This window comes from Rana temporaria, chromosome 10 (assembly GCF_905171775.1).
Source record: "Rana temporaria chromosome 10, aRanTem1.1, whole genome shotgun sequence".
Classification (NCBI taxonomy): Eukaryota; Metazoa; Chordata; class Amphibia; order Anura; family Ranidae; genus Rana; species Rana temporaria.
The window spans coordinates 92,495,185-92,517,392 of record NC_053498.1 but is presented as its reverse complement, the minus strand read 5'-3'; the positions used below and the strand labels follow the sequence as shown (position 1 = coordinate 92,517,392).

Below are 22,208 nucleotides of genomic sequence, written 5' to 3'. Positions count from 1 at the left end.
TAAATATAAAAAAGGTCATATATGTATTTTTTTTGTTTTGTTTTTTAAACGCTGTATATCATTTACATACATTGTGTTTTTTAATGCAGTGTTTTTATTACACAATGTGCAGGTGGAGTACTGAGAGAAAACAGCAAAGCTCTTTTTTTTTTTTAGGATCGGATCCGGACAACTCCCTTCTTTCTGTCATATAGTAGAGTATAAATACAGCTTCATGATTTTATTATAGTACATACAATATACAACGCAGCCAAAATGAGACCACTGTGTTACCTGCTTATCTTCTGTGTTATTGCCACTCTTCATTTAGAAGCTTCGGGGTTCTTTTTAGGAAAGCCAGGTAAGCATTAATGGATATGTTGTTTCAAACTCATTCTTTTGCTCCCTGTCCTCACTTCTCGTTTATCCAAGTCATGGTGTACAACTGGTAATAGTTAGTCATATTTAACAGGACTTGTTCTGTAATGATAATGATGATGATTCACCACTTCAAGTAACAGCAAAATAGCAGCATTTGCAGCCATCGGGGTAACTCATTCATGACAAAGTGTTTCTAAAGATAAACTTTTTTATCATTACACTTTGGGTTGAGTGTTGAAGGGTTAGAACTTTTCAGGTTTTTATTGCCGTTTGTGTCTCCCTTGGAAAAATCCATTCTCTGTTTGTTTTGAAACCATGTCTAATTATATACAATCATAGGCGTGCGCACAGGGTGTGCCAGGTGTGCCTGGGCATGCCCTAATAACCCCATGTGCCACACATTCCCCCTATTTTAGAAAAATGGTAAAAAAGGAAAAATAAACCAATAAAATTGTAAAAAATAATACAAACTAAAATAATAAAAATAAAAACTACTGACACCATCCACTACCCTACTGACACCAATTTCTACCCTACTGACACTATCCACTGCTCTAATGACACCGTCAGTAAATATACGCATACACACGAATATGTGTTTGAGCTTTGGGGTGCACACCCTAATGCAATGGGCTTCTAGCAGAAACTCTGGACGGTGTATTCCTTGATATCGTGTACCTTGGCTGGTACTTTAAGCCTGTTTTGACTTGTATGATATATGTCATTTCAAGTCCACCTGCTCTGGTAAGCCTCCATTTGTTACTATTGGTGGCGGTGATCATTCACTTTCGGATTGCTTTATTGGAGTACAATCAAGATTTCCTCCATCTTTGCACGTGGTGTTTTCTGTTTATATGGACTCAATGTTATATGATTGCACATATTGGACTTTTTTTCATTTGTTGCACATAGTAATTTCTTTACAGGATTTTTACAGTTCACCATTCTTTTGTGCTTTTATACAGAACCACAATTTTTGTTGTTGTTTACTGTTTTGACCATAGCGCTACACACTATTTTTTCCTTTGGCACTCGCATGTAGATTAGGGGGCCAGACACATGGATGGGGGGCGACGCCCATGAGCCCTGCATGAGCAGCCAACACCGGTAGCTCATATAATTTTTAGCAGCCCCCCTGCACTATTATTAAATTATTTTAAGTCATAATTATAAAATAAAATCAATAATAATATTAGCCAAAAAAGAAATGCAGACATTAAAAATTGTAGTGGCCCTTTACATTGGTGATTAGCAGAGAAGTGACTACTTACATTGGTGGTCAGTGTGGTTCTTCTTTACATTGGTCATCAGTGGAAGAAGTGCCCTTAGATAAATATTTACTGGGAGAAAGACCCCCCCCCCCCTCCCCTACACTGGTGGTCGATGTAGTGCCCCCTTTCATAGAGGGTTAGACAGGAGATTAAACTGCCCCTACCCACTGTTCAATGAACCTCTAAAAACCTCAGAAGAACCCAGGTTGAGAAAAGCTGATTTAATACATCTCTAGGTACACCCTTCTTAACAAGTCTCATCACAAAAGGCTTGTTGTGCAAGGGAAGAGATAAGGAAGTGGCTCTGTGGTCAAATGCTGTGTTTTTATTGGACTGTGCAGCCTTATATAGATGCATGGTGCAACTGCTATAACAGGAAAGTACAGAGACGAGTATGACTATTACATTTCGTACATGGATTGTGTGATTGATTGAATATCTATTCGTTTTACTTTAATTGGGCTTTTAGAATTTTTTTTTTTTTTTTTAGCAACCACCATAGTAGTCTTAATTATTGATATTCCAGAATTAATTGTTCAGTGTTTCTATATATTATTGAACTGGAAACTTGTTTAAATTAAACCTGGGTCTGTCTGGCATCCTAAAACAGCTCTCGACTTATCCTCGGACTCTAAAAGAGGTCTGTGTAACAACCGGATAGCCGGGGGTTCTCGCCGACTAGTTTCGCAAGTTATTGCATAGCTCCATCTGGGCGTGCCGATGCAAGTCAGGGATTTCCTCTTTGTAGTGTCCTTCCCTGATTGCAATCGGAAATTAATCAATTTAGAGAAGAGGAAAAAGAAAAAACAAGGACGGGGATAATTGTGTGGAAATGTGTTTCTGATAGACACGTATGTTCATATAGCAGTCAATTGCTCAGACAACGGTTTATCCATAGAGGAGTGAACATAATTGGAGAAAAATGCTTGACCAAAAAAGCATAAATATTCTCAAATGCATATGGTTAATAGACAAGGAGACAATTCGAATGCAATAAGAAAAAGTGAAAATAAAATAAAGTAAATTCAGAAAATAGGGATGAAAATAGGAATAGAGGAATTACTATTTTGTCGAGATCACAGCCATACATATATTTTAAACCTCTACAAGTAATCTTACCATATTGATTATATAAGGAAAAAATAGAGAATAAAAAATAAAGTATAGTAATGATATTTGTTGCTAGAATCAAGCTCTTATTGGTGTATGTTAACCTAGCTTCAAATTCTCTTAGATTTTAGATTTGATGTTATTAGAGGGTAGATCGGTATATAATATATATACTGTCGATTCCATTGATACAAAAGATCCCGGGGCGTAATATTATGAGCCCATTTGCAGGTTATGCAGACGAAGGTGACACCCTCATAAACATATTCCAGCCACGGGTTTTAGACTACAGTCGCCAAATAATGGCAGCTGCATACCATGTATATAATTCAATTTAAACTGCGGGGGATAGTGGTAAGTGTCAATTAGAGATTATCCAGAGAACATTAGGTGGATCACTGGTATATGTATATCCATTGACCGCTTGCATAGCCAAAGGGCATAGACCATATATATAGGTAAAAAAATTACACTTCGTTTGTCCATTGATCCTTGCCCATGTAAATACACATATTAAATATATATCCACTCAAAGGAACAAAAAAACCTACATGGGCAGAAATGGTTGAAGATTGAGTTCACTGTTTAACCCCTGAGGTGCGAGGGAATTGAGACGGAATATCCACATCTTTTCTTTCTGTAATAAAATCTGATCAAAGTCGCCCCTTCTAGGTGAGAGATTGAGGGAATAAATACCCTTCTCTCTCATCCCATTCAGTTTGCCGTTATGAAATTGGGCAAAGTGTTTTGCGAGCGGTTTGTCAGGGTCTTTTTCCCTAATTTCTCGAATATGTTCCCCCAATCTTATTCTCATTTGGCGCTTTGTTTTGCCGATATATACTTTGTTGCAGGGACATGCAAATAATGTAGCTGCTGACTTTTAATAAGGGAACACCTACCTGCCCAGTGCCATCCTCACCCAAGCTGCTTCTTCACTGGTCTTCGGGTCCTCAGCGTTGGTATGTTAACTGTGGGCAGCCAGCCGTGACTCCCTGCGGCTTCACAGCCAGCTGGCAATTGAGCATGCGTGAGCCATGCTGAGCTTTGTTAATGGCTCTGAAGCCTTCTGGAACCTGTGATGTGTCCCAGAAGGTTGCGGGCGGGGACGGGGACAGGAGAACTTCCGGTGGATCAACCGATCTAACTGAAGGTGGGAGGGAGTACCGATCAAAACCAGGTACCCACTCCCCCGCCCAAAAACAAAAACTGCCAAAGGTGGTAAGGGGGGGGGGGGTTCTGTCGGGAAAGTGAGACTTAATTTCCCCTTTAAGAGACTTCATTACACTCCTCTCCTCTTACAAGCTATGTCTATTCCTACAAAACATGTCACCCCTCTCCCTGATACATCTATCAATTCCTCATCAGGTCCTTTCTCTCAGCTCTCCTGGCTGCTCCACTATACTCCTCACCTTCCGCCATCTATATTTCTATCTTACCTTCACAACATCTCATACTTATCCCTAGCAAATACTTTCTTTTATGTACAGACACCGCTGTTCCTCAATTGACAGGCATGCTGCAGCAGGTGAGTGGTCTAGATGCACAGACTTTGTGTCGTGATCCATGAAGCCATCCATGCTTACCTGTCAAAGTGCCTTCAAGCAGCTCAGCACTAATCAACAAAGGGCTCTTTATGCTGTACTGCGCTGAGTTCCCAAGTGAATGAGCCCTAAATGATCTCGGTGCAACCGCTCTCTACTGCTCTCAGCAATTGTCACTACATACCAGAAAATACATTAATCCTGTTGTTGTTAATGTGTGGATATTGAAATCACAGGACAGTAGATAAAACAATATGATAGCTGCTGTTTTTGTGGTCTCTGTATGACTGTTTCAATTGTTAACTGCATTCATTTTTATTTGGGGCACATATTACCATATTAATATGTACTATATATCCTCTGGTGTACAAAAGGAACATTTATTTTCATGATTTTATTTTCACTTTCTTGCAGGATGCCCCATACCTTCTGCCCGTAATTGTCCAGGTGTCCAGGACCGGTGTCAAACCGATAGGCAATGTGGCCAAAATGGGAAGTGCTGTAGCAATGGGTGTTCCAAGCTATGCTCTTTTGGTGGTAAGAATATATTAAAATGGGGGAACAAATGTTTTTTTTATAGAATGAGGAAGAGTTGGAAGCTCTGTCAGGTTTCACTACCATCTTTATCAATAATATAGAGAGACTCCTCACTTTCCACTCTGCTCTTGTAATTACGGAAGGTGGCACCTTTACTAGGGCTGATGGCTGTACCCGTACATCCTTCCTGTTTAGGTTGCTGCATAAACAAAGCCGCTTCTCCCACCGTCATTAGACAGCGCAGAACATAGGCTAAAGGCACAGTGCCGACAGGAGAAGCTATGTACCATGTGATCACTGTGATGACCAATCACAGTGAACACCAATGTAAAGAATGTGGTAGTGTTTGCGTTGCTGAGCCCGGCCCTCCTTCTTACAGCAGAGGAAAGGAAGTACAAATAATTTATTGAATGAATTAATGGTTTAAAATTCCACTGACTATCAATTACTGTGGGATTGCTTTTTGGGTATAATGCCACTTACCAACAATTCTGTGGGATTGTTTTTGGGAGGGGTGTTTAAAGTACAGCTAACCACCACTGATAAAGAGTTGGTGGCTTTAAAATTCCACTCACCACCAATGATTATGGGATTATTTTGGGAGGGGACTTTAATTGACACTGGGCCTTATTCTCAGAAGAGTTACGACGGAGTATCTCAGCAAACTCCGTCGTATCTCTCTTTTTTGACCCGCGTATCTATGCGAGTGATTCCTAAAATCATTTTTGCATAGATACGCTTTAGATCCGACAGGTGTAAGTCACTTACACTGTCGGATCTTAAATGTAATTCGCCGCCGGCCGCTAGGTGGCGTTTACGTTCAGGTCTCATTTGTTTATGCAAATGAGCCTGATAAACTGATTCCCAAACGAAATCGCGTTGCGTAACCGTCGCTTACGTCGTAAGCGTAAGGTTACCCCTTCTATATGAGGGGTAACCTTACGCCAGTCCGACGTATGCCATGTTAAGTATGGCGTCTGGTCCGCGTCGTCTTTTCCCATCGGGTACGTCGTTTTTGTAAGTCGTTCTTGAATACGACTTTACTTCAATGACGCACACGTCGGCGTCATTGACGTTTTCCGCCGAGAACTGGAGCATGCGCACTGGGCTATTTTTAGCCCGGCGCATGTGCAGTTCGATCGGCACGGGGGCGCGCTTAATTTAAATATAAGCCGCCCCCTTTGAAATACGCGGGGATACGCCGGGCCTTTTACACTACGCCTCCGCAAACTACGGAGCAAGTGCTTGAGGAATATGGCACTTGCTCCAGTAAGTTGGGGCGGCGTAGTGTAAATGGCTTACGCTATGGCCGCGGGAAAAATACGAGAATCTGGCCCACTGACTTTTTTTTGGGGGGGGGGGGCAAGTTAAAGTGTTTTGGGCTTATCCATGACATCTAGCTATTGTACACAATGCAATTTCAGTGCAATGAAATGTAATCCTCCAGGGAACTTTATTCTACTAATAACAGACTTGCAATAAACTTTAATGGGTGACATTTAAGGCTAAACATACCTTCATTTATTTTTGAACCCCCTCAATACCAGCCCTGTACTACTTTGGTGCAATTCCAGCGTGATTTTGGCCCCTCAGAATATGCAAACCACATCCAAAACGCAACCAAGTTGCAGTATATAATCGCAGTGAAAATTGGATCAAAATCAAATTGTAGTAGTGGGAACCTAGCCAAAGGGCGATCTCCATTCCCTCCCTGTCACATGGAACCAATAGGAAGTAAAAAAAAAAAATCCACAGTGAAGAAAATTCTAGCTGTGATTTGAACAGGTGTCCCCACTGGAAGATTTGTCTTCCCTTTGAAAGATTTAATTTATGTGTCTGCACTGCTGTCTGGTGACATGTGGTGCCTCTCAGTGTGCTGTGGCTAAATGTTACGGCTGCATTTTACTAGGGTTGTCCCGATACCACTTTTTTAAGACCGAGTACAAGTACCGATACTTTTTTCCATGTACTCGCCAATACCGATACTTTTTTTAAATGTGATCAGTGGGAAGAATCCCCCTTTACAGATAGCGAAAACATTCATTGGGGTCACTATTTTGCGAGTTGAAAATTAATCAATGCTGCTTTTTGGATTTTAAACTTCTATTAAGCACTATGGGCCAGATTCACGTAGCGCAGCGGATCTATAGATCCGCTCGATCTACGTGAATTAAGATCCGCTCCCGCAAGTTTAGGAGGCAAGTGGCTAATTCACAAACAACTTACCTCCAAACTTGCGACGGCGGATCCTAACTCCCCCGGCAAGATTTCAAATTCCGCGGCTAGGGGAGTGTACTATTTAAATCAGGCGCGTTCCCGCGCCGATTTAAATGCGCAGGCGCCGTCCGGGGAATTTCCCGGCGTGCATTGCTCCCACTGACGTCACTAGGACGTCAGTGGTTGCGACGTGAGCGGGACTTGCAACGCGCGTGTTCGTGAATCGGCGTACGCAAACGACGTAGGAAAATTCAAATTCGACGCGGGAACGCCGGCTATACTTAACATTGGCTGCGCCTAATAAAAGAAGGGGTAAGTATACGACGGAAAACCGCTACGGAAACAACGTAAGAACACTGCGACGGGTCTGCGTACGTTCGTGAATTTGCGTATCTAGCTGATTTACATATTATTTATCGTAAATCAGCGGGAACGACCCCGGCGCCATTTTTAAATTTAAAAAAAGATCCGACAGTGTTACACATTGTAACACTGTCGGATCTAGCCCTATCTATGCGTATCTGATTCTATGAATCAGGCGCATAGATAGGACCAGTGTAAGTCAGAGATACGATGGTGTATCTGTAGATACACCGTCGTATCTCTTTGTGAATCTGGCCCTATAGGTGCAATACAGAATAACTGTCAGCGGGTGGCACTGTCCTCCTTAAGAGTTAATTCTTATCTTCTTATTCATGAGAGAAAGGCAGCCCCCACCCCCCCTCCCAGCTCTGCCCTCCCCCTGGGCCATGCTGAGCTTATCAAAACTGAACTTTGCTTAAAAAAATCGGATCTAAAATAAAAAATACAGATCTATAAATAAATTGATCTATTTCTTTTAAATGAGCAATGTTATTTATAATAAAACTATACATTCCTAAAGTCCAATTGATAATTCTCTGTTTTTTATGTGACTCCATACTGACACAGAAAGAACATGCAATGCAGTAGACAGTGACACACGGCACGCAATTACTTTTGGCAACTGCACATAGCTTGCAACTGTGACAGTGTGCATTACTGTGTCCTACTAGTGACAGTATTCAGCTATAGTCACTTCACACAATCTTTTATTTGCCGAGGGCTGCCTGCTACGATGTCCGTCCTGCTCGTCCTGCTCTCAGCCCATCTCCGCCCACTCTCCGCCCACTCTTAGCCCCTCTCCGCTCCTGTCCGCCCACTCTCAGCAGTTAGCACAATCTCTGCCGCTAGCTCTCCGCCCCTCTAAGCAATTAAAATGATCTCCGCTATCTCCCCACCCCTTCTCAGCCCCCGCTCTCCACCCCCTCTCTGCACCCGTTCTCCGCCCCCTCTCTGCACCCTCTCGTCACCTGAGGGGGGGAAAAAAAATAAGTATCGGCAGAAGCATCGGGAGCATTTGCTCAGTATCGGTCCCGATAATGATACTAGTATCGGTATCGGGACAACCCTACATTTTACAGCATCACACACTTCCAGCTGCATTGCAGTGTGAACAAAACACATAGAAAACAATTAGATTTTTATGTATCCTAGTGACCACTGGTGTTTATCTAGTGTAGAGAATGTGTGAATGGGCTTTGAAAGTGCTTATAGTTGTTACATTTTAAACATTTTAATGTGCCTTAACGCTATAAAATGAATGCGCATTTTGGGTGTGTTAGAAACGCGTTGCAGCCTTTAATGTGCCTTAACGCTATAAAATGAATGCGCATTTTGGGTGTGTTAGAAACGCGTTGCACAGGATTTCAAGTCATATCAAGGGACACTTCTCAAAGCCCTGTGAAATATTATTTTTTACAATGTTAGTGGTCATTTTTTGACGCTTTGCGACCGCACCATAAACATGCATATGATGTTTATAGCAGCTTTGTAGCAAATTTCAATAGAAGTCAATGGAGGCACTCCATTCCAAACCCAATGACTTTAACCCAACCCCAATTTATAGTTGCCCATCTCCACAGACACTAAAAATAAAAAAAAAGCTAAAGCTGTACAAAATAAAACCCAAATCTATAATTGGTTTGAATGTTATTTTATAGCTCTTACCCTATTAAGCGGTAGTAAACTCTACATTTTGGGCTGAACCAAAATCCCACGAGGCAGGACCACCAAATGTGCATTTCATCAACTTGCTGACCGCACCCCCGGAAGCATCTATCATTATGGGATGGGTTTGACTTGGCAATGCAGGCTGGAACCCAGTACCAGCGAAGGAGGACCATGTAGACAGCTTCCGACGTGGCTGTGTTAAAAAAGCATTTCGCTATGCTGGACCAGGCTTTACTCTAGTCTAGAAGGTCAATGTGGGACAGATCTCGTTCCCATTTGAGCACATAGGAGAGGGAGGTTGAGGTGCTGTTGGCCTGGAGTGAGGAGTAAATTCCAGAAATGGTGCTCGGGGCACCTGGACAGTGCAGACAGGTTTTAAGAAAGTCTTTTGGTACGGGAAGGTGTCATGGTGTTGGAGGGAAGTGCCGCCGCTGAAGAGAACTTCCGGTGGATCAACCGATCTAACTGAAGGTGGGAGGGAGTACCGATCAAAGCCAGGTAGCCACTCCCCCGCCCAAATACAAAAACTGACAAAGGTGGTAGAAAGGGGGGGGGGTTCTGTCGGAAAGGTGAGACTTAATTTCCCCTTTAAGAGACTTCATTACACTCCTCTCCTCTTACAAGCTATGTCTATTCCTACAAAACATGTCACCCCTCTCCCTGATACATCTATCAATTCCTCACCAGGTCCTTGCTCTCAGCTCTCCTGGCTGCTCCACTATACTCCTCACCTTCCGCCATCTATATCTCTATCTTACCTTCACAACATTTCATACTTATCTCTAGCAAATACTTTCTTTTATGTACAGACACCGCTGTTCCTCATTTGACAGGCATGCTGCAGCAGGTGAGTGGTCTAGATGCACAGACTTTGTGTCGTGATCCATGAAGCCATCCATGCTTACCTGTCAAAGTGCCTTCAAGCAGCTCAGCGCTAATGAACAAAGGGCTCTTTATGCTGTACTGGGCTGAGTTCCCAAGTGAATGAGCCCTAAATGATCTCGGTGCAACCGCTCTCTACTGCTCTCAGCAATTGTCACTACATACCAGAAAATACATTAATCCGGTTGTTGTTGTTGTTGTTAATGTGTGGATATTGAAATCACAGGACAGTAGATAAAACAATATGATAGCCGCTGTTTTTGTGGTCTCTGTATGACTGTTTCAATTGTTAACTGCATACATTTTTATTTGGGGCACAATTTACCATATTAATATGTACTATATATCCACTGGTGTACAAAAGGAACATTTATTTTCATGATTTTATTTTCACTTTCTTGCAGCATGCCCCAAACCTACTACCCTCAGTTGTCAAGGTGTCCAGGACCAGTGTCAAACCGATAAGCAATGTGGCCAAAATGGGAAGTGCTGTAGCAATGGGTGTTCCAAGCTATGCGCTATTGGTGGTAAGAATATATTAAAATGGGGGAACAAATGTTTTTTTAATAGAATGAGGAAGAGTTAGAAGCTCTGTCAGGTTTCACTACCATCTTTATCAATAATATAGAAAGACTCCTCACTTTCCACTCTGCAATTGTAATTACGGAAGGTGGCACCTTTACTAGGGCTGATGGCTGTACCCGTACATCCTTCCTGTTTAGGTTGTTGCATAAACAAAGCCGCTGCTCCCACCGTCATTAGACAGCGCAGAACATAGGCTAAAGGCACAGTGCCGACAGGAGAAGCTATGTACCATGTGATCACTGTGATGACCAATCACAGTGAACACCAATGTAAAGAATGTGGTAGTGTTTGCGTTGCTGAGCCCGGCCCTCCTTCTTACAGCAGAGGAAAGGAAGTACAAAGAATTTATGGAATGAATTAATGGTTTAATATGACTATCAATTACTGTGGGATTGCTTTTTGGGTATAATGCCACTTACCAATAATTCTGTGGGATTGTTTTTGGGAGGGGCGTTTAAAGTACAGCTAACCACCACTGATAAAGAGTTGGTGGCTTTAAAATGGCACCCCCTGAAGCATCTATCATTATGGGATGGGTTTGACTTGGCAATGCGGGCTGGAACCCAGTAACAGTGAAGGAGGACCATGTAGACAGCTTCCGATGTGGCTGTGTTAAAGAAGCATTTCGCTATGCTGGACCAGGCTTTACTCTAGTCTAGAAGGTCAATGTGGGACAGGTCTTGTTCCCATTGGAGCAGATAGGAGAGGGAGGTTGAGGTGCCGTTGGCCTGGAGTGAGGAGTAAATTCCAGAAAGGGTGTTCAGGGCACCTGGACAGTGCAGACAGGTACGTTTGAAGGCAGTCTTTTGGTACGGGAAGGTGTCATGGTGTTGGAGGGAAGTGCCGCCGCTGAAGATGGCAAAAGAGCTCAGCTGGAGGTGCTTTGTGGGGAAAGTGCGGGAACTAAGAAAGTGATGAACCTGTGTGTGTTGTAAGTAACAGCGTTTAAATAAACGCCGTTACGTAACGATGGGCCTCCTGAGGGTAACGAGTAATCTACCAGATTACTCTTTCCCTCTCTGCAACGCCATTCCCATTACTGGGCGGCGTTACCGAAATTACTTAGAGTGCGCGGGGGGGGGGGGGAAGTCTGGGCAGACTCTGACTGAGGGGGTCATGTCTCAGACTGTGACACATCAGTGTCACTGTCACTCTGTCAGGGCGGGATGGAGCTGGCCTGTGATTGGATGGAGGGTCACATCGCGATTCGATTCGTCGCCACCAGCCGGTTCATGTGTCATCGACGTCGTGACTTGTCGTGGGAGGCGCTGGCCTGGCGCATGCACGCGCCTGGAGTCTCCCACCCGGCCGCCCCCCTGCAGCAGTGTCGGTGTGAGTGAAGTGTCACGAGGGAGTGAGTGAGTCTCAGTCTGGCTCACCTCCTCACCTCAGCCGACAGCCGCCCACAATCCCCCCTGGCCCCCGAGGAGGCTCCACTCCACCGTCCACCACCGGTCCGGACTCTGGGGATACTCACCTCACCTGAGACTCGAGCGCCAGCAGTGCACCGACAGGTGAGGAGCCGAGGCGAGCGGCATCAGATTGGAACTGGGAGGGGGGGGAAGAGCGGCCTAGTGAGTGGCTGCAGTGCACGCTGAATCTGATATATATTTTTATGATGTACAGTATATTGCTGACGCAGCCTGGGCAGTGGGCAGTTGGGCACTGGCAGGTGGAGTTGATATAAATAATTAATTAACACAGTATTGCATTTGCTGGGGCTGGGCCTGACTGGGCATGTGGAGCGGTCCGGTTGAGTGTCACACTGCACACACACTGAATCTATATTGTACAGTATTGCTGGGCAGGTGGAGTGTGATGATGATATTAATAATTTTACACAGTATTGCATTTGCTGGGCCTGCCTGGGCATGTGGAGCGGTCCTGTGGAGTGTCACTGACACTCCACAGGACCGCTCCACATGCCCAGGCAGGCCCAGCAAATGCAATACTGTGTACAATTATTAACATCATCATCACACTCCACCTGCCCAGCAATACTGTACAATATAGATTCAGTGTGCAGTGTGAATAGATAGAATAGTAGAATATTAAAAAAAAGTCACAGTTACTTTGCGTAACTAATTACTTTTTCAATGTAGTAACTGAGTCACTAACTCAATTACTTTTTCGGACAAGTAATTTGTAACTGTAACTAATTACTTTTTTAAAGGAAGATGAGCAACACTGGTGAGAACCCATGGGCAGGCCACCAAGAAAATACATGTGGTTGTTCTAGACCTGGTGGGAACATGGGGTTATTCAAGAGAGGGAGTAGTGGAAGGAACAGAGCAATGAGGTTACTGGAGTACCGTATTGAATACCAAAGTTTCATGGGCCATGAGGGGGCTGACAGAAAGGGGGGCGCAATTTGGGGGGCGGAGATGGGGACCGGCACACAGTTAGGCACCTCTAAGGCCTTGTACACACGACCGGACAGTCCGCTGAAAACGGTCCGCCGGACCGTTTTCATCGGACATGTCCAGTCGGAGATTTCTGTCTGATGGTTGTACACACCATCAGACAGAAATGAGAGACAATCCGCGCGGACAGACAACGCGGTGACGCGGCGACGCAGGAAGGTCAATGCTTCCGCGCATGCGTCAAAGTCATTCGACGCATGCGAGGGATGGCGGCCGCTCGGACATGTACGGTAGGTCTGTACAGACGACCGAACATGTCCGACGGACAGGATTCCAGCGGGCTTTTTCTAAACAAGTTTGGAAATATTTGCCCGCTGGAAAAAAGGCCCGGCGGGGAAATGTACGCTGGAATCCTGTCCGCTCGGGTGTACAGACGACCGAACATGTCTGCTGAATCTGGTCCGCGGACCAGTTTCAACAGACATGTTGGGTCGTGTGTACGGGGCCTAAGAGGACCCATAGAGGGATGTCAGATATTGAATGGAGCCTGGTGAGTTGGGAAATTTGGGCTGCATGGTAATATTTTGTAATATTTGGAACACCCAGTCCGCCTCACAATCTATGAACATACAAAGAGAAGCAGGAGACCCTGGGATGCTTGTATGCCCAAATGAAGGAGAGGAGTCTGTTCTGGAGGATAGGTAAGTAGAATGCAGGGATTCGAACAGGCAGGTTCCCGAAAGAAATATAAAATCTTTGGAAGCATGGTCACCTTGACTGCATGAATGCAGCCAATCCAGGATAACATGGAAAATCGCCATGATGCCATAAGAGCAGTGATGGTGTGCAAAAGGGGATAGAAGTTGGCGAAAAGTTGGAGAAAAGAGAAGTGTAAGATGGAGTCAACTGTGTACATGAGCTGCTGTATTGTGTTTCCTGGTGAGCATCGCGTCAGGCTTATTTGCACAGGAGAAAGGAGTGTTTTCAAGTGATTTTATATTGGACTGTCAAAAATAATATATCTCCATAAAATATACCTTTACAGGATTGTGGACTTATACATAACACATGGTCTCTGTAACACAGATTTTTTTCTTTCTTTATCTCCAGGAGTGTTCAGCAAACTCGCAAACTTTGCTAATCCAATTTCCTGGGCTATGTATGGTCCGTTTCAAAAAAAATAAATCAAAGTATTCTTCATGCTGTATAAACACAATTCACTAGATTCCGTTTATCGTTACTTACCTTTCAACTGCTGGACTAAAACAATGAATTAATTGGTCCACAAATGATGCAATGGCACTGCCTTAAAAAGACCAGTCAATAAATGTACAAATAAAGAATTTGTTATATATGCTTGTCTCATGTGATTGATTGATTGATCGCTCAATCAGTAATTACCATAGCATGTGTTGTGTAGCCAATGTGCAATTTAGCATCATTCACTTAAAATGGTTCTAAAATCGAAAAAACGAAAATAACCTAAAGTGGAACTTCACTCCTTCAATCAACATTGGCCATTTTAATCTGTATTCTGTTAGCATTAGTACATAGATAGCAAGGTATATCATATTTACTTGTTTTTTTTGTTTGTTTTTTTAAATTTCTTTAGTTACTTCCTGGTTTCCCGGCCTAAGCAAATGGGTTTCCTAGGGCAGATGGATCCCAAGATGCAAATGCTACATGAATCATCTGCCCTTACTCAAGATGGCCACAGCCAAGAATTCTAGGGGGTGTTTTTCAAAGTGATTACTCAGCAAAATAGAGCATAGATATGAATGAACTTGCTTTGAACATTTAAAATAAATCAATCACTTGCCGACCGCGGAATAGCCGAAAGATGGCTATAGCATGGTCATCTAATTATGGGAGCGTCTATTGACACCCTACCAGAACCTTGCACCCCTGCACTTTGTGTTTATTATGTTATCAGCTGTGTCCAAACACATCTCATAACATGTAAACATTGTCTCTTTTCCTCAGCACTATCACTGTGAAAGGAAAGCTGATAACCGGCTATCCTGTGATTAGTGCCTGATGATCAGTTCAGCCCCATCAGTGCCAATCAGTTTCCATCTGTGCATACTATCAGTGCTACCTATTAGTGACCATCAGTGCAGTATATTAGTGCCCTTCAGTCCCGCCTATCAGTTACACCTTATCAGTGCCTCCTAATCATTTCAGCCTATCAGTGCCGCTGATCTGCCGAGCTGGTTCCAGCTATGGTATTTGTTCCTCTTAACAGCTGACGATCAGCTGTTGCGTTCGGCTATTTCCGTAGCCTGCCCGTAGCCTGTTACTGCGCATGCCCAGAGTCTGCGAAGTCGGTTGTGGAACTTCTCAGATGGTGGAACAAGAACGTTAAGACACCGTACACCAAGTTTGCAGAAGGGAGTGATCTGCCGAGCTGGTTCCAGCTATGGTATTTGTTCCTCTTAAGGCCTTGTACTCACGAGCAGACATGTCCGTTGAAACCGGTCCGTGGACCGTTTTCATCGGACATGTCTGCCCGGGGACTTCTGTTCGATGGCTGTACACACCATCGAACAGAACTCCGCGCGTAAACAATACGCGGGGCGTGTCCGCGGTGTCGCCGCGACAATGATGCGGTGACGTGGGCGGGCCTGCCTTTTAAATGCTTCCACGCATGCGTCGAAGTCATTCGACGCATGCGAGGGATGGCGGGCGGCCGGACATGTACAGGAGGTCTGTACAGACGACCGTACATGTCGGGGGGACAGGTTTCCAGCGGACTGTTTTAAAGCAAGTCCAGGAAACAGTTGTCCGCTGGAAACCTGTCCGATCCGCCCGAAAATGGTCCGCTCGTGCCTACACACGGCCAAACATGTCTGCTGAAACTGGTCCGCGGACCAGTTTCAGCAGACATGTTTGGTCGTGAGTACGGGGCCTAACAGCTGACGATCAGCTGTTGCGTTCGGCTATTTCCGTAGCCTGCCCGTAGCCTGTTACTGCGCATGCCCAGAGTCTGCGCAGTCGGTTGTGGAACTTCTCAGATGGTGGAACAAGAACGTTAGGACACCGCCTCATCAGTGCAGCCTCATTAGCGCACATGAGTGAAAAAGAAAAATTACTTATTTGCAAAACAAAGATTGTTTTTTTCTTTCTAAATTTCTGCCTTTTTTCATTTGTTTAGCAAAAAATAAAAAAGCCCAGTGGTGATTAAATACTACTAATAGAAAGCTTCATCTGTCTAAAAAAAAAAAAGATAAAAAATTCAGTTGGGTACAGTGTTGCATGGCTACGCAGTTGTCATTCAAATTCTGAAAGCTGAAAATTGGCCTGGGCGGGAAGGGGGTAAAAGTGCCTTGTAGGCAAGTGGTTAAATAGTGTTTTTGGTTTGTAGTGCTCAGATGCAGTGTAGTTTCCCTTTTGTGCAATCCCAGCACTAAGGTAAAAAATGCCCAACTACCTGTTTCCCCCTCTCCCCCCTCGTTCCTAAACACTTACCTGTCTCCTCTAATGTTCCCAGTGCTGGCCCATCTGCAGCACCACTCCACTGACTTCCTGGTCTCACAGGAGACTCTGAGAGCAGCGGAAGTCTCAGGCCCCGTACACACGACAGAGTTTCTCGGCAGAATTCACCGAGAAACTCGGTCAAAACCCGGATTCTGCCGAGAAACTCTGTCGTCTGTACAGTTTTGGCTCGATGGAGCCGCCGAGGAGCTCGACGAGAAAATAGAGAACATGTTCTCTATTTTCTCGTTGTTCTATGGGAGAAGGCGGCCCGCCGAGCTCCTCGGCGGCTTCATCCCTGAACTCGCCGAGGAACTCGACGTGCCAAGCACGTCGAGTTCCTCTGTCGTGTGTACGGGGCCTCAGGCCGCATACACACAGTCGTTTTTTGTGATGAAAAAAAAACGTCATTTTTAAAAACGTCATTTAAAATGACCATGTGTGGGGAAAACGTTGTTTTATGTCTTGTGAAAAACGCCAAAAAAAAAATTCGAGCATGCTTCAATTTTTTATGTCGTTTTTCAAAACGTTGTTTTTTGTGTCATAAAAAATCATAGTGTGTGGGTAAAACAACATTTAAAACAACGTTTTTAAACCCGCGCATGCTCAGAAGCAAGTTATGACGGGAGCTTGAATGGAACAGAGTGCCGTCGTACGTGCTGAACGTAACCGCGCTTTGCTAGAGCATTTTGAAAAAACGATGGTGTGTGGGCAACGTCGTTTTTTTAAAATGAAGTTTGAAAAACGTCGTTTTTTTAAAATGAAGTTTGAAAAACGTCGTTTTGTTTCATGATAAAAAACGTTGTTTTATTTCATCACAAAAAACGACCGTGTGTAAGCGGCATGAGGCTTCTGCTGCTGTCAGTAAGAGTCCTGTGGGGGTTGTCCAGTGCTGTGTGTGTCTGTGGACACACACAGGAACGTACCTGAATGGGTGCCCCTAGAGCTGGCTCTGCAGGCACCCACAGGAAGAAGCACTTTCAGGCAACCGCCAAAAGAAAGTTAAGGGGCCGCTTTGTGCAATATTGTTGCACAAAGCAGGTACGTATAACCTCCTTTTTTTATTTTAGTTAACCACTTGAGCCCCGGGCCATAGTCAAAAGACGGCCTCACGGTGGCTCTGTAAATCCAGGAGGACGTCATATGACGTCCTCGGGTCCTCCGGCCACTGGGGGGCACGCCGCCGCGGCGCGCGCGTGCCCGGCGCGTCCCCGAAATGCCGATGCGCGTGCCTGTCGGCCGCGATGTCTGCCAGGTACCGGTGATCGGCAATGACAGAGCCAGGGACGTGGAGCTCTGTGTGTAAACACAGAGCTCCACGTCCTGTCAGGGAGAGGAGACAGATGTTATGTCCCTTGTACATCGGTCACCGGTCACCTCCCCCAGTCACCCCCCTCCCCCCACACAGTTAGAACACACCCAGGATACACATTTAACCCCTTCCTCACCCCCTAGTGTTAACCCCTTCCCTGCCAGTCACATTTATACAGTAATCAATGCATTTTTTTAGCACTGATCGCTGTATAAATGTGAATGGTCCCAAAAATGTGTCAAAAGTGTCCGATGTGTACGCCGCAATATCGCAGTCCTGACAAAATTCGCAGATCGCCGTATTACTAGTTAAAAAAAATAATAAAAAACATGTCAGAATCCTATCCCCTATTTTGTAGTCACTATAACTTTTGCGCAAACCAATCACTATACGCTAATTGCGATTTTTTTTTTTTAACCAAAAATATGTAGAATACGTATCGACCTAAACTGAGATTTTTTTTTTTTTAAATGGAATATTTATTATAGCAAAAAGTAAAAAATATTGTGGTTTTTTTTTTTTCAAAATTTACGCTCTTTTTTTGTTTATAGCGCTAAAAATAAAAAACGCAGAGGTGATCAAATACCACAAAAAGAAAGCTCTATTTGTGGGAAAAAAAGGACGTAAATTTTGTTTGGAAGGCACGTCGCACGACCACGCAATTTTAATTTAAAGCGTCGCAGTGCTGAAAGCTGAAATTTCGCCTGGGCAGGAAGGGGGTATATGTGCCCAGTAAGCAAGTGGTTAAACACAACTTTAGCCTTTCCTAGCACTTTAACCACTTCCAGACCGCTGTACGACTTTATACGGCGGCACTTTAAAGATACATATCTCGGTAACGGCAGCAGCTGCTGCCACAACCGAGGTATCTATCTTTACTGTCAGCGGTTCTGGTAACGATAACGGCGGTCTCCGCGGCAGATAATTTTTTTTTCAGTGTAAAAAATAATAAAATATATAAAAATAAATAAGAAAAAAAAAAAAATTTTAAAGCGCCCCGTCCCGACGAGCTCGTGCGCAGAAGCGAACGCATACGTGAGTAGCGCCCGCATATGAAAACGGTGTTCAAACGACACAAGTGAGGTATCGCCGCGATCGTTAGAGCGAGAGCAATAATTATAGCCCTAGACCTACTCTGTAACTCAAAAAATGCAACCTATAGAATTTTTTAAACGTCGCCTATCGAGATTTTTAAGGGTAAAAGTTTGACGCCATGCCACGAGCGGGCGCAATTTGTAAGCGTGACATGTTGGGTACCATTTTACTCGGCGTAACATTATCTTTCACAATATATAAAAAAATTGGGCCAAATGTATTGCTGTCTTATTTTTTAATTCAAAAAAGTGATTTTTTTCCAAAAAAAGTGCGCTTGTAGGACCGCTGCGCAAATATGGTGTGACAAAAAGTATTGCAATGATCGCCATTTTATTCTCTAGGGTATTAGAAAAAAAAATATATAATGTTTGTGGGTTTTAAGTAATTTTCTAGCAAATAAAAAATGTTTTAGTCTTGTAAACGCCAAATCTGAAAAACACCCAAAGTAGAGAAGTGGTTAATCAAGACATTATGAAAGCAATTGCAACACCAAGGCCTTGTTTACACTAGTGAGGGGAGTGATAAAACCATGGGGTTGAGATGTGTTTTTACTGCCCTCAACCGCTCTTCTTTAGCTGCAAAGGCAGCGGATGTGTGTCGCCCACTGAACCTGACTTATTCAACTGAATGAGGTTACCTTGCGACTGAGTACAATGCACATGGTTATGGTGTACTAGTGTGGGGTGCAAAGGGTTAAAGCAGGTGGTGAGAAGGAAAGATATCTCCTCCTCACTGCTTGTCAAGTACTCTCTGAAGAGCGACCCAACACTAATGTAAACTAGCCCTAAAGCTCCATTCACACCTAGGCGTTTTTACGCCCGACACTATTGCAGCCTGCAATACGCTGGAGGGGTGATTTAACATTGTCGGCTATGGAGAGGGTTCACATCTCCACGCCGAACGCCGAAACGCCGTACGCCTGAAGCTCAAAACAAGTCCCGGACCCTTTTTTTCAGGCGGCTTCGGCGTTCGGCATAGCCGACAATGTTTAATCACCCCTCTGACGTATTTTAGGCTAAAAAACACCCTTTTTAGCAGCAAATCGCGGGACGAAACGCTGCAATTTGTCGCGGCAAATTGCGGTACAATACGCCGCGTTCAGGTGTGAATGCAGCCTAAGAGTATCTCAACCACCACAAATTACATAAAAACCAAGGTCCATTCAAAACTTGTCCTGGTAGATTTTGGTACAGTTGGGAAGGGCTTTTAGAAGTAAGGAGAATCTTCCACTTGAAATACGAATGGCTTGTTTTGCCTCGTACACAAGATCGAAATTTCCGATGAAAAATGTCAGACGGACTTTTTCCATCGGAAATTCCGACCGTGTGTAAATTTTTAATGCCCATTTTTCACGTAGAGAAAAATGCTCTGGAGCCTACACACGATCGTTTTTAATGACCAATTAAAAAAGTTGCATTTTTTCACGTCATGAAAAACGGTCGTGTGTACGCGGCATTAGAATACATATCCCTCTGGGGTTGTATATGGAGTGAGTTGTCAACTGTTTTTTCAATGGAGGTTGATATCCTCTTCCTTGTTTTGCTTCCCATTTTTAATATGATTTAAAATCGTATTGTTGGATTCAATAAAGTTTGAATGGGACTTTTTATCCACAGTTTTTCACATCTACAGTATTTTTACCAGTACATTTCACTGTGCACCTGTTTGACTCTTTAGGGACGTTAACTATAAATTACCTTACCTTATATTGATGTATATATTTTTTATTGATATCATTTATCATCACTTTATTTATATTTGATATATCATTTGTTTCTATTCAGCAACTGTTTTATTTACCACTAGCGTGGATATCTTTTTTTTTTTTTTTATCTACACTGTATATTGCTGTTCCAGCTCAAAGGATGATACATACTGTTCACCACAAGAGGTCACTACTTCCCTTCCATGTATCAGTAGCTATAGTGTGAATTGCTACCCTCTGCTTTTTTCATTCAACCAACGAGTTGAATTAAAAAGAAATGGACAGATCCCTGCAGCAACATAAGCGATGTTGATGCAGGGATCTCTAAGGCCGAGACAGAGGGGTTGATTTCCTAAAAGAGTGCAAAATCTGGTGCAGCTGTGCATGGCAGCCAATCAGCTTGTTCAATTAACCACTTCAATACCAGGCACTTTCCCCCCTTCTGCCCAAGCCAATATTCAGCTTTCAGCACAGTCGCTGTTTAATTGCGCGGCCATTCTAGACTGTACCCAAACAACATTTTTATCATTTTGTTCCCACAAATAGAGCTTTCTTTTGGTGGTATTTGATCACCTCTGCGGTTTATATTTTTTTCTAAACAAATAAAAAAACAATTGAAAATTTTCAAAAAAAAAAGTTTTTCTTTGTTTCTGTTATAACATTTTGTAAATAAGAAAACTTCACTGATGGGAACTGATGAGGCTGCACTGACATGCACTAAGGCGGTAATGACGGCCACCAATGTGGTGGCACTGATGATGCGACACTGATGGGCATTCAAAGGCGACACAGATGGGCACTGAAAGGCTGCACTGATGAGTACTTATGGGTGGCACTATAGAGCACTGATAGGTGGGCACTGACTGGCATGGATGGGCATTGATAGGTGTACTGTCCCTGCCAAACCTCTTGCTGCCTGCCACTTAAGGAGGGGCCCCTCCATCCAGGAGAAGAGTTTCCTTCCACTATGCATGTATGTCTGGCTGTGCTCTCAGGAAGTTCCCCTAGATCCCTCTTGGGTGGGTGACAAGACAGGGAAATACATGACCAGTTGTAAATGCAAAAAAGGTTTGCCACTGAGAAGATAGTAATCCCCTCTCAGCATGGCTGGAATTAACATAGGGGCTATTGGAGCTGCAGCTTCAGGTCCCTTAATCAAGATAGGCCCCTTTGCCCCCCAAAAAAGAGATTGACTTTGAGGGTTGAAGCTTGGCGACCAGGGGTAACAGAGACCCCAAATTTGGGGGATACGATGAGTGGCATTGTATAGTTAGGAATGTACAGATAGGATGTGTGTTTTTGTTGTTTGTGTCTTCTTTTAGGAACGCCACGGATGGGATGGCTGTCCATCTCCACCATGGGAACAGATGAAGACCTGTGTGAGGCAGAGTATTCCTCCTGAGGGAGCAATGCTCTGACTCCACTTGTATGCACCTAGCTGCAGGGACCTGTAGTTAGGATTCTATGCTCAAACAATGTACAGTGTGAATATGTGACCAATATGTACATATTATATTTTTGTACTTAAATTATTTGTGCATAGCCCTGTCCAAGTTTTCTCCCATCCAACCTATATTATGGGATGGCCTTACTCATGGGCCCAGGAGGTATTTTTGAAAATTTGCACTTTTTTCCACAGCTGGGGACCAGCTGTAAATTGGTGGGTGTGAATGTAGCACCCTCTACCATAGGTAGGTGCTCGAAGTGAGGAATTTTGTTATGGTA

At 43.9% G+C, this 22,208-nt stretch overlaps 1 protein-coding gene across 2 annotated transcripts; it reads left to right on the top strand.

Annotated features, from left to right (window-relative positions):
- The first annotated feature begins 214 nt into the window (after positions 1–214).
- Positions 215–20,801, top strand: LOC120915311 (WAP four-disulfide core domain protein 2-like). Of its 2 annotated transcripts, none has more exons than XM_040325692.1 (4): positions 215–340; positions 4,697–4,819; positions 10,354–10,476; positions 20,620–20,801. In XM_040325692.1, exons 1-4 carry the CDS (start codon positions 256–258, stop codon positions 20,784–20,786), a joined length of 498 nt encoding a protein of 165 aa, XP_040181626.1. In that variant the 5' UTR covers positions 215–255; the 3' UTR covers positions 20,787–20,801. The 2 variants fall into 2 exon arrangements, with proteins under 2 accessions (XP_040181626.1, XP_040181627.1); XM_040325693.1 differs by lacking the exon at positions 20,620–20,801 and adding an exon at positions 14,008–14,251 and having other exon boundaries at positions 221–340.
- Positions 20,802–22,208: the final 1,407 nt, after the last annotated feature.

Coding starts and splice junctions, on each gene's coding strand:
- LOC120915311 (XM_040325692.1), top strand. CDS start 256: ATGAGACCACTGTGTTACCTGCTTATCTTCTGTGTTATTGCCACTCTT. Junction 4,820..10,353: donor CAAGCTATGCTCTTTTGGTG/GTAAGAATATAT, acceptor ACTTTCTTGCAG/CATGCCCCAAACCTACTACC. Junction 10,477..20,619: donor CAAGCTATGCGCTATTGGTG/GTAAGAATATAT, acceptor TTATCTACACTG/TATATTGCTGTTCCAGCTCA.